Genomic DNA, 13,252 nt, shown 5'->3' with positions numbered 1-13,252 from the left:
TTTCCCCTAAGAAGATTAATGTTTATTTGCCTTTAGTTGTCGGGAGGCATGTATGGATCAATCAGATTTTCGCCTACCGAACTAGTGCAAATGCTGATGGCGAAGCATTCTCGGTGACTACAAACAAGGGTGCATGCGGATTTTCCAGTGCCTACTGGTGTTCATTGTAGCTGTTGAACACATCTTCCCTTGTAAATGATGCATCAGCTAGAAAAAGTACACTGTGGGAATTCAGGCTGAATGCCCCACTTATGCAAAAACCACTGGCAGAATTCATTGTGATACATCAAATCTTCTAGGTTAAGGGCTTGAAGTTTCTGAAGGCAGTAAGGGTGCAAATCATCTTCATTTGCATACACCAGACAGTGGAATGGCTTGCACCCATTTCTCAAGCAACACTTCACGAGGTTGTTGAGGATATGTTTTGCACCAGTGCTAATGCCACCTCTTCAAACTCTGGTCTCCGTGCAGGCTTTGACGACTGTGTCTGTGCAGCCTTTGCATCTGTACCACAAAATTAATGCATCGGGTTTTAATGTAGGCCTAAAATGCATATGCACGATTATGATACCTTGTCGGCAGACAACTCACCTCACGTGTCTGTCTCTCTTAGGACTTTGTGGAGGGCAGTGAACATCTGTGGACCTGGCACTCAATTATTTGGAAACTGATAAATGTGCCTCCACTGAGCTGTGTGAGCATTTCCAGCTGCCACACTGTAAGCCCAGTGCATGTCTGCCCTTTCCTCCCAAGAAAAGTGCTCCATTTCCCAGCAGCTCTGCACACTACGAAACACAAGAGTGTTGCTGACACACTGACACGGAACGAACCAGACTCTACAGTATGCACAGTAGCTGCCCTCTGTATGACATTGGACCAAACAGGAATTTGGACTGCCAAATGCAATCTGTTCACGTTCCAGAAAATGCCAGAAGAAACTCTATGGTATTGTCCCATCAGGAATACCTGAGACCATATTGACTCATATGGTGGGTTGTATGCCTATCCTCCTGCCAGTGTGTGACACTGTTAAATGAGGCCTAGTGCGCAAACACTAAGTGATGCAGACATGGTTGCTATGTGAAACTTGCTTGTTATGATCCACCTTACCAGCGCTCTCATTTTTTTACATTTATTTTAAAAACACCCTGTATAACTGCAGATTGTCTAATAGTTCCAAAGACGAATTTCAAATACCTTTAATAATGCTGTTTTTCACAGAACATTCTCCTGAAGTAAGAACATCATTTTTAATGTCATATATAAATTTCCCCTCTGAAGACTTGTTCATTAGTGTTTGTCCTACTCTAGCATTTTACCCCTTTTAAGGTCAAATCAGTGTATCACTAAGAGGTTCTGGGTCTTCAGTGCAGCACATATGGCAGATATTTTCTTATTAAGAGCAATATTCAGTCCTTATTTTTTCAATTTATTTTTAATCAAATGAGAAATTACTGACTTAACTATCAGATATATTGTTTAAATGTAGATGTCTTTTTTGACACTAGCAGTGCTGGTAATCATCTTCAACTGGCTTCCTATTTATCTGCTTTCAGAGCCGGGGAAACAAAACAGCAATACGGGCAGACCTCTGGGGTGAAATTTGTAAGCTGTTGTTGGTGAGTGCTATATTTTTGGTGTTGAGCTGTTGCACATCAGTGTACCAGTGAATCCTCTTTTGCTCTTTTGACAACTAATGCAGATCAAAGATACTTAAATGCAAACATTTTTTGTCACACCTAAGAGAGATTATTATGAATATTAACTGAAATTCAGTAATAATTGTAATTAGTCAATATTATCGATATTCCCATTATCAGGTAGAGTTATATCAATTAAAACACAGAAACACTCGTCATATCTGGAAAGTAGGAACCAGACAATTTTCCTCTAGTGTCAACAAAAAGCAAACAGGAAAGAGATCTGTATCTGTCTGATGTAATGTAAAGTGTGTGCTTGTTTGGGGGGAGGGGGGGGGGGGGGTACCACAGACTTATTTTCTGGATATTTCCTGCCACTAAATGTGCTAGATGATTCAAACATGTTTCTCTTCACATATAACACAGGTGATATGCGGCAGGTTTCCTAACATAATTCTAACATAATTTCATGCTCTATACAATGCATGAATGGTTGTGTGGCTAACAGTTAGTGTCAATAAATTCTTTGTTTAAATTGTTACTAGCAAAAAACAAAATGAAATAGTCTCCAAAGTTGCAGGCTCTAAGGCAGTGTATCACGAACTGGAAACTTGTACACAAACAATGTCATATAACAGGAAAAGGAATAAAAATAGTGAGTACATATATTAGTCTCACCACTGATATTTTATCACGCCTGTCTTTGTTGTAGATTAACAACTAGAATGTCAGTATTAATTGTGCAAATACAACAAATGCACTACAACAAAAATGGCAGCATATGCCTCTAATTAAGAATACATCTATCCCTAATGAAGTCAAAGCCATAGCAAGTACTTTCTTTTGTAAGAAATTGTGAAATAGATGAAATTCAATGGCAATAACAATGCACACTCTGCATTCTTTCCGCAACCACTCAAACGATAGCTATTCTGACTTATGGAAAAAAAAAACATAAAATTCTTGTAAGACATTAGATAGGCCACAATAGGAGCAGCAATCTTTAAATGTTAAATTTTAGTGCTATCACAATTCCTTTGCCTGAAGGTCATACATTTATCATTTTTTTCTGCAATAACTTATTTTTGTAGGACTGGCTCTTTTTGATCAGGTTGCGATGGGATTCCAGGTGGAAGTATTTTTAATTCACATTCATAAAAGATTTCGATATACACATATAAAGTCAATATTGCATTGTTGTAAAATCATTAATATTCATAAGATTTGTAACAAGTAATCTTATTAACATTCATCGGTTCAATGGCGTTTTTTTGTTGTTAGAATTCAACATTGCACAGTTTTTTGCTTTGAATGCAAAGTTCAGGATTTGATGCAATTTTCGCATTAACAGAGCAAATGATCTATAGTAATGATTACAATATTTTACTTTACCAGCATGTCTCTCAAGGTTGGATAATCATCACACTTCCATACCAGTTTCCTTTAACTTGCAGCATAAGCTCCACTGATTCATCTCATCATTACAAAGGTGAATATGGTTAGTCATATCACATATGCAGGTCAGTTTGTATTCACAATGGCTCTTTACATTTAAATAATTAATTCAAACTGCCCCCAAATTCAGCTTGTCAGAGCGATCTTTAATATTATTGATACCTAATCTGACAAGATCCTCAATATACTCTTAAATAAACATCAGAAAATCTTGCTCCTGGAACATGCATCATCATATTCCAGACACGGAACAATCAAATAGTTGGTATTGCACTGACTAATGTTTAAATGTAGATGCCTTGTTTGACACTAGCAGTGCTGGTAGTTATTTTCAACTGACTTCCTGTTTATCTGCTTTCAGAGCTGGGGAAACAAAACAGCAATACGGACAGACCTTAGGGGTGAAAATTGGTATATAGCCTGTTAAAATTTTAACAATCAATAATGCTGGATATCTATGCCAGAGTTGTTCGTTAACAAGTTGACTGTCCTAACACAACTCTCACCCCAGTCTGTGGTCAACATATCTGGGCTAGATACAGTTGCTTTCAGTCTTCCAGTTTTGGGCTAGTTGGTTGATTACTGTCATTGACTACCTCTGTAATCACTGGTGGCTGATTCCTTCAATCATTTTCATTTGTTTGTTACTACCATATATTCTGCCAGTGATTGTTATTATCATCATCATTATTATTATTATTCGATGGAATTTAATCTGGATTGTACAGACGTTTGTGGTGTTTTTGATTATGTCTAATATTACTATGGTTCTTCCTAGCCATTGGCTGGCTTTGTGCTGATTTTGCGAATTCAATTTCGTCTTGTTGCAAACAGCACTATAATCCTCGGGTACATTACATGCTGGACTGTTACTTGCTTGAAAAAGCCAGGATTCAAACACTGCTCATTTCTTGACTTAACATTTTCACGTATTAAATCAGTCGAGTCAAGAATCAACATGAATTCTTTGAGGTTAACCTCTGATACAAGAACCAACGTCGTGAATGTGTCACTAACAGAGCCTATCTTTGGACTGTCATACCGAGATTAATGTTGTTTACTACCAAATGCACGAGTAAAACACTCTCGATTATGCCCCATAAATGTACTATGGGACTCGTGTCGGATGATCTGGGTGGCCAAACCAGTCACTGCAATTGTCCAGAATGTTCTTCAAACCTGTCCTGAGCAGTTGTAGCCCGGTGACATGGCGCATTGTCATCCATAAAAATTCCGTCGTTGTTTGCGAACATGAAGTCTACGAACGGCTGCAAGTGGTCTCCAAGTAGCCGAACATAACCATTTCCAGTCCGTTCCATGTAAACACAGCCCACACCAATATGGAGCCACCACCAACGTGCACAGTGCCTTGTTGACTACTTGGGTCCATGGCTTCGTGGTGTCTGCGCCACACTCGAACCCTGCCATCAGCTCTTATCACTGAAATCGGGACTCATCTGACTAGACCACGGTTCTCCAGTCGTCTAGGGTTCAACTGATATGGTCAAGAGCCCACGAGAGGCGCTGCAGGCCATATCGTGTTGTTAGCAATGGCACTCGCTTCGGTCGTCTACTGCCATAGCCCATTAACGCCAGATTTCGCCGCACTGCCCTTACGGATACATTCTTCGTATGTCCGACATTGCTTTCTGCTGTTATCTCTGACAGTGTTGCTTGTCTGCTAGCACTGACAACTCTACGTAAACGCACTGCTCTTGGACGTTAAGTGAAGGCCGTTGGCAACTGCATTGTCCGTGGTGGTGAGTAATACCTGTAATTTGGTATTCTCGTCACACTATTGACACTGTGGATCCCGGAATATTGGCTTCCCTAACGATTTCCGAAATGGAATGTCTCATGCGTCTAACTCCGCTTTCAAAGTCTGTTAATTCCCTTTGTGCGCCCATAATCATGTTGGAGACCTTTTCACACGAATCACCTGACTACAAATGGCAGCTCCACCATTGTACTGCCCGTTTATACCTTGTGTACGCGATATTATCTTCATCTGTTCATGTGCATATCGCTATCCCACGACTTTTGTCACTTCTTTCTAATATTAAAAATAATTAAAAGTGTTGCATAAATGCATCCAATTTTTGGCAATATTAGGGAACGAAAGGGTGGATTATAGTGTGTTAACTCACTGGGCTGGTTGTATGAGTTAATTTCCACTGGAATCGACCGGAGACATCAAAATTGTAGTAGGCGTAAGGGAGTTTTTAATGATGATATTCTGGTTATTTGTGAGGACTGTCATCTATGGACTATCAGTAACTGACAAGGTGCAAAATTTTTTTCAGGATCCGATACCTCCAAATTGTCCTCAGCCGATTGACACTTCGTTGGCTAACGCTGAAGAATAGAAGATGAGGAACTGAAAGTCTACAACAGACTGCCAATTCAACTTGTAATACTGCTTAAAATAAAATTATTTTTATAAACTTCATAGTTGCTATTTCATTCTTTGCTACATATAAAATTATTCGTAAGGCTCAGAAATATTTTAGCGATCATTCGAAGCTTTAACAGAATAAATGGACCTGCTTACAGTGTATATAATCTGGGACCGAGTAAGGATACCAAATTAAAGCAAAACAGATACTGCAAGGGTGCACTATATCATCCAATCCTTCGAAAATGTGTTGTCGTAATCGTCATTAAGAGACTGGTTTGACTTACTGGTGTCAGAGCTTGGTCTCCCTCTGCATTCCCCCACCCCCTTCGTTGCCGTCGCCTCCCATTACCAAATTAGCTGTCCTTTTAATGCCTCAGATTCGTATTTCACATGCCCCCTTCTCCTGTTCTTATTGGTTCCTCTTCTTGCTGCCTTTTGCCTTCTAATTTAATGCTATCCCTTTCATTATTTTCCAGAAGCAGCTGTGAAAATTCGCGTGTTACTGCACTGCATACTGAATTTATTGAAACTTGTTGAAACGGCTTAAATACACTGATCAGCCAGAGCATTATGACCACCGACCTACTTTCGATATAAACCTGCCGGCCGCTGTGGCCGAGCGGTTCTAGGTGCTTCAGTCCGGAACCGCGCTGCTGCTACGGTCACAGGTGCGAATCTTGCCTCGGGCATGGATATGTTTGATGTCATCAGGTTAGTTAGGTTTAAGTAGTTCTACATCTACATGTACATCTACATTTATACTCCGCAAGCCACCCAACGGTGTGTGGCAGAGGGCACGTTACGTGCCACTGTCATTACCTCCCTTTTCTGTTCCAGTCGCGTATGGTTCGCGGGAAGAACGACTGCCGGAAAGCCTCCGTGCGCACTCGAATCTCTCTCATTTTACATTCGTGATCTCGGGAGGTATAAGTAGGGGGAAGCAATATATTCGATACCTCATCCAGAAACGCACCCTCTCGAAACCTGGACAGCAAGCTACACCGCGATACAGAGCGCCTCTCTTCTAGAGTCTGCCACTTGAGTTTGCTAAACATCTCCGTAACGCTATAACGCTTACCAAATAACCCTGTGACGAAACGCGCCGCTCTTCTTTGGATCTTCTCTATCTCCTCCGTCAACCCGACCTGGTACGGATCCCACACTGATGAGCAATACTCAAGTATAGGTCGAACGAGTGTTTTGTAAGCCACCTCCTTTGTTGGTGGACTACATTTTCTAAGGACTCTCCCAATGAATCTCAACCTGGTACCCGTCTTACCAACAATTAATTTTATATGATCATTCCACTTCAAATCGTCCCGCACGCATACTCCCAGATATTTTACAGAAGTAACTGCTACCAGTGTTTGTTCCACTATCATATAATCATACAATAAAGGATCCTTCTTTCTACGTATTCGCAATACAGTACATTTGTCTATGTTAAGGGCCAGTTGCCACTCCCTGCACCAAGTGCCTACTCGCTGCAGATCTTCCTGCATTTCGCTGCAATTTTCTAATGTTGCAACTTTTCTGTATACTACAGCATCATCCGCGAAAAGCCGCATGGAACTTCCGACGCTATCTAAGTCTACGGAACTGATGACCTCAGATGTGAAGTCCCCTAGTGCTTACAAGGGAACCTCCCCATCGCACGCCCCTCAAATTTAGTTATAAGTTGGCACAGTGGATAGACCTTTAAAAACTGAAGACAGATCAATCGAGAAAACAGGAAGAAGTTGTGTGAAACTATGAAACAATAAGCAAAAAAAACAAACTGAGTAGTCCATGCCCATCATAGGGAACACAAGGATAAGATGAGCTCCGGAGAGCTCTGGTCCAGTGGTTAGCGTGAGCAGCTGCGGCGGGATAGGTCTTTGGTTCAAATCTTCCCTCATGTGAAAATTTTAATTTTTTATTTTCAGTTTATGTGACAAACTCTTATGTTTTCATCACTTTTTTGGGAGTGATTATCACATCCACAAGAAAACCTAAATCGGGCAAGGCAGAAGAATCTTTTTACCCATTCGCCAAGTGTACAAGTTAGATGGGTGGACAACATATTCCTGTCATGTAACGCACATGCCGTCACCAGTGTCGTATAGAATATATCAGACGTGTTTTCCTGTGGAGGAAACGTTTGACCTATGACCTTGCGATCAAATGTTTTCGGTTCCCATTGCAGAGGCACGTACTTTCGTCTACTAATGGCACGGTTTTGCGGTGCGGTCGCAAAACACAGACACTAAACTTATTACAGTGAACAGAGACGTCAATGCACGAACGGACAGATCATAACTTTGAGAAAATAAAGAAAGTAAACTTTTCGCTCCAAGGGGGACTTGAACCAAGGACCTCTCGTTCCGCAGCTGCTCACGCTCACCACGAGACCACGGCGCTCCTGAGGTAACATCAGCCTTGGTGTTGCCTATCTTGCCTATGGACTACTCAGTTTGTATATTTTGCCTATTTTTTCATAGTTTCACACAACTTCTTCCTGTTTTCTCGATTGATCTGTGTTCAGTTTTTCGAGGCCTATCCACTGTGCCAACTTATAACTAAATCTGAGGGGGGTGCGATGGGGGGGTTCCCTTGTTAGAGCCATTTGAACCATTTGATATAAACCCGTCCACGCGACAGCAGCTTAACTTGGCGAGGAGTGACTGCTAGTCACACGCACGGTGCATGTACACTCCTGGAAATGGAAAAAAGAACACATTGACACCGGTGTGTCAGACCCACCATACTTGCTCCGGACACTGCGAGAGGGCTGTACAAGCAATGATCACACGCACGGCACAGCGGACACACCAGGAACCGCGGTGTTGGCCGTCGAATGGCGCTAGCTGCGCAGCATTTGTGCACCGCCGCCGTCAGTGTCAGCCAGTTTGCCGTGGCATACGGAACTCCATCGCAGTCTTTAACACTGGTAGCATGCCGCGACAGCGTGGACGTGAACCGTATGTGCAGTTGACAGACTTTGAGCGAGGGCGTATAGTGGGCATGCGGGAGGCCGGGTGGACGTACCGCCGAATTGCTCAACACGTGGGGCGTGAGGTCTCCACAGTACATCGATGTTGTCGCCAGTGGTCGGCGGAAGGTGCACGTGCCCGTCGCCCTGGGACCGGACCGCAGCGACGCACGGATGCACGCCAAGACCGTAGGATCCTACGCAGTGCCGTAGGGGACCGCACCGCCACTTCCCAGCAAATTAGGGACACTGTTGCTCCGCTCACGCCCCAACATCGTGCAGCCCGCCTCCAGTGGTGTCGCGACAGGCGTGAATGGAGGGACGAATGGAGACGTGTCGTCTTCAGCGATGAGAGTCGTTTCTGCCTTGGTGCCAATGATGGTCGTATGCGTGTTTGGCGCCGTGCAGGTGAGCGCCACAATCAGGACTGCATACGACCGAGGCACACAGGGCCAACACCCGGCATCATGGTGTGGGGAGCGATCTCCTACACTGGCCGTACACCACTGGTGATCGTCGAGGGGACACTGAATAGTGCACGATACATCCAAACCGTCATCGAACCCATCGTTCTACCATTCCTAGACCCGCAAGGGAACTTGCTGTTCCAACAGGACAATGCACGTCCGCATGTATCCCGTGCCACCCAACGTGCTCTAGAAGGTGTAAGTCAACTACCCTGGCCAGCAAGATCTCCGGATCTGTCCCCCATTGAGCATGTTTGGGACTGGATGAAGCGTCGTCTCACGCGGTCTGCACGTCCAGCACGAACGCTGGTCCAACTGAGGCGCCAGGTGGAAATGGCATGGCAAGCCGTTCCACAGGACTACATCCAGCATCTCTACGATCGTCTCCATGGGAGAATAGCAGCCTGCATTGCTGCGAAAGGTGGATATACACTGTACTAGTGCCGACATTGTGCATGCTCTGTTGCCTGTGTCTATGTGCCTGTGGTTCTGTCAGTGTGATCATGTGATGTATCTGACCCCAGAAATGTGTCAATAAAGTTTCCCCTTCCTGGGACAATGAATTAACGGTGTTCTTATTTCAATTTCCAGGAGTGTAGTATCAGCTAGCGTGCTGACCGTGTGTAGAATGGGAAAGGCGCGCGGTCTGCCTGAGTTTGACTGAGAGCAGACTGTGATGGCGCGGAGGCTCGGCACGAGCATACCGGAAACTGCATGGTTTGTCAGGCGTGCGAGGAGTGCTGCGGCGAGTGTCTTCAACGCGTGTCGCAACCGAGGTGAAAACATGTCCAGGTGTCGATGTCCAGACGTCGATGTCGGATGTCGTAGGATGGGCAGACTGGCGAAACAAGATCGGCAGCGAACTTTGGCAGAACTGACATCAGATTTTAATGCTGGGCAGAGTACAAGCGTGTCTGAACAGACAGCGGACTAAATACTCCTAATGATGATGCTCCACAGCCGACGATTCATGCATGTGTCAATTTTGACACTGCAACATCGGCATCTACATCTACATCTACATCCATACTCCGCAAGCCACCTGACGGTGTGTGGCGGAGGGTACCTTGAGTACCTCTATCGGTCCTCCCTTCTATTCCAGTCTCGTATTGTTCGTGGAAAGAAGGATCGTCGGTATGCCTCTGTGTGGGCTCTAATCTCTCTGATTTTATCCTCATGGTCTCTTCGCGAGATATACGTACGAGGGACCAATATACTGCTTGACTCCTCGGTGAAGGTATGTTCTCGAAACTTCAACAAAAGCCCATACCGAGCTACTGAGCGTCTCTCCAGCAGAGTTTTCCACTGGAGTTTATCTATCATCTCCGTAACGCTTTCGCGATTACTAAATGACCGTGTAACGAAGCGCGCTGCTCTCCGTTGGATTTTCTCTGTCTCTTCTATCAACCCCATCTGGTACGGATCCCACACTGCTGAGCAGTATTCAAGCAGTGGGCGAACAAGCGTACTGTAACCTACTTCCTTTGTTTTCGGATTGCATTTCCTTAGGATTCTTCCAATGAATCTCAGCTTGGTATCTGCTCTACCGACGATCAACTTTATATGATTATTCCATTTTAAATCACTCCTAATGCGTACTCCCAGATAATTTATGGAATTAACTGCTTCCAGTTGCTGACCTGGTATATTGTAGCTAAATAGTAAGGGATCTTTCTTTCTATGTATTCGCAGCACATTACACTTGTCTACATTGAGATTCAATTGCCATTCCCTGCACCATGCGTCAATTCGCTGCAGATCCTCCTGCATTTCAGTACAATTTTCCATTGTTACAACCTCTCGATACACCACAGCATCATCCGCAAAAAGCCTCAGTGAACTTCTGATGTCATCCACAAGATCTACGACTCAAAGTTGCATGTGACCATCGGCTCTGAATGCTGGCGCTGTGGTAGAGCATTGCATGGTTTGACAAATCTGGATACTTCATTCTGACAATGGGAGGATGCGAATCCGTCGTCCCCCACGGGAACAGCTCCTTCACACCTGTGCTGCGAGATGGAGACAAGTTGGTGTGGCTCCATTATGCTCAGGAAAAAAATTCATGTGTGCGTCCATGGTTCCAGTGGAGCTCGTGCAAGACATCGTGATGGCCAAGGAGGGTTATACGCACGTTGCAGACCACGTTCATGAAGATCGTTTTTCTCGACGGCAGTGGCATTTTTCAACAACATAATGCGCCATGTTACAAGACCAGGAGTGTGATGCAGTAGTTCGAGGAACAGATTGGCGAGTTCCAATTGGTGTACTGTTCCCTCAACTCGCCAGATGTGAACCCGATCGAACACATCTGCAATACAACTGAACGTGGCATCAGGGCTGATAGCCCTCCCTCCCCTCCCTGGAATTTACAGGAATTAGGTGACTTGTGTATGCAGGTGTGGTGTCATCTCCCTCCACTGACCTACCAAGGTCTCATTGCTCCCATGTCGTGATGCGTTGCTGCTGTTATCCGTGCCAAAGGTCGACACACCAGCTATTAGACAGATGGTCTTAATGTTCTGGTTGATCAGTGTGTAATACTATATAATTCAGGTGAGCCCAAATTCTGTTATGTAACCCATCGTTTATTAAATTTTTTCAGTTGGATTACAGAATGTTCACAAATTAACTTGTCTCTAAGAAGAGTGTCTGCCTTCATCAATGTATGGACTCCAATAGATAATGAAATACATGACTTGCATTTTGAATGACAGCTGAAGCCGTGGCACTAGTAAATATATAGGTTCTTAAGTGAGTTACTAATAGATTTCAGAAAACACTCAAAAGTAAGCAACACAAACGCTACCGTGGCTTGCATGTGAAACAGATTAATTTAGGTGGCAACAGGGGAGGTGCAATACCACACTTATCACTCAATCCCATATTTTTGCTACTTAACGACATAAAACTCTTATCTCCGAATATGGGTCAATACCTGGTTATTAAATTTATACTGCACTTTATAATGAAATTTATAGTAAACCAAACGCTGACATAAAATTTAATCTTTTCCATAATAAATGAAAATCATTATCCGGAAACAGCTTTCTGCATGAGCTAATCAGAAAGGACACCAAACAGCCATGTAAAAAATCATGGATCACTAGAGGGATTAAAGTCTCTTGTGAAAGGAAAAGTGACTTGTATCTTTCAGCAACAACAAGTACGGATCCTTCGGTAGTTGGACACCACAAAAAATACTCAAAATTACTAGTAAAGGTAATTACAAAATCAAGGAACATGCACATAATGATGACAGAAATCAGTAATTCGGACTGGCTGTATGAAATGTACTGAAACGAGATGTGGGTCGACCAGCCACAGAACGAGATAATATCACTGTTGAACTGAATGCAAGGCTAATAAATGATGAGTGACAGGTAACAAACATATTTAATAATCATTTCTTAAATGTAATAGAAGGTATAGGGACAAACAGTTCAAGAGAAAAATCACAGCAGTATGCTGAAAAAGTATTCTCATGAAATTCAATCACATGAATGTATCAGCAACTTCTGATTCTGAAATTAAGAAAATTGCACATTCTCTCAAATATAAAAGCTCATTTGGTTTTGGTAGTGTTTCCAATTCAGCATTAAAGATTTCTTCCCTTGTAATAAGCCCAGTCTTACCTGAAATATGTAATGCGTCATTAACTCACGGCATTTTTCCAGAGAGACTTAAATATCCCTTTGCCAAACCACTCTTTAACGACTCTCGACCTGTTTCACTGCTGACATCATTTTCCAAAATTTTTCAGGCTATTTATTCCAGAATAGTATCTTACGCAACAGTGATAATATCTTCAGTAGATGACAGTTTGGGTTTCCAAAGGGTTGTTCTACTGAGAGTGCTATTTACATGCCCACTCAGCAGATTAAACAAGCATTTAATAATAAAATAACGCCGGCTAGTATTTTCTGTGACCTATCTAAGGCATTTGCTTGTGTGAATCACAGTACTATCCTAGATAAGCTGAGTTTTTAAGGGACTGAAGGTACAGCCAATTAATGGGAAATGTCATATCTAACCAAAATAGTGCAGAAAGTTGTACTTAGTAATTCAGTCAATATAGTCCAGTAACTTAATTCTGACTAGAGAGAAATCATGTATGGGGTTCTCCAAAGGCTGTCTTAGGTCCAATATCGTTCCTCATATATGTAAATGATCTTCCATCTAATATACACATATCAAAAAAAGTTTTTCATCACCCTGGTTCCAACAACACCTGAGGATAGGCATCCCTTTGACCGTTTAGAGATGTCACTGAACCCGCCCAAACCACGCATGAGCAGCGCCTATTAGACGGAGGGGGTCC

At 43.1% G+C, this 13,252-nt stretch overlaps 1 protein-coding gene across 1 annotated transcript in view; it reads left to right on the top strand.

Annotated features, from left to right (window-relative positions):
* The window catches only part of LOC126106551 (gamma-interferon-inducible lysosomal thiol reductase-like), a 149,587-nt gene extending 144,043 nt beyond the window's left edge, over positions 1-5,544 (top strand). The window contains exons 5-6 of the mRNA XM_049912890.1: positions 1,557-1,619; positions 5,399-5,544. Of these exons, the coding sequence (XP_049768847.1) occupies positions 1,557-1,619; positions 5,399-5,461 (126 nt within the window). The 3' untranslated portion in view covers positions 5,462-5,544. The remainder of the gene's footprint in view (positions 1-1,556; positions 1,620-5,398) is intronic.
* Positions 5,545-13,252: the final 7,708 nt, after the last annotated feature.

The sequence above is a fragment of the Schistocerca cancellata genome, chromosome 10 (genome assembly GCF_023864275.1).
Source record: "Schistocerca cancellata isolate TAMUIC-IGC-003103 chromosome 10, iqSchCanc2.1, whole genome shotgun sequence".
NCBI classification, from domain to species: domain Eukaryota; kingdom Metazoa; phylum Arthropoda; class Insecta; order Orthoptera; family Acrididae; genus Schistocerca; species Schistocerca cancellata.
The sequence above is the reverse complement of the archived record's forward strand: the minus strand, read 5'-3'. Positions and strand labels throughout refer to the sequence as shown.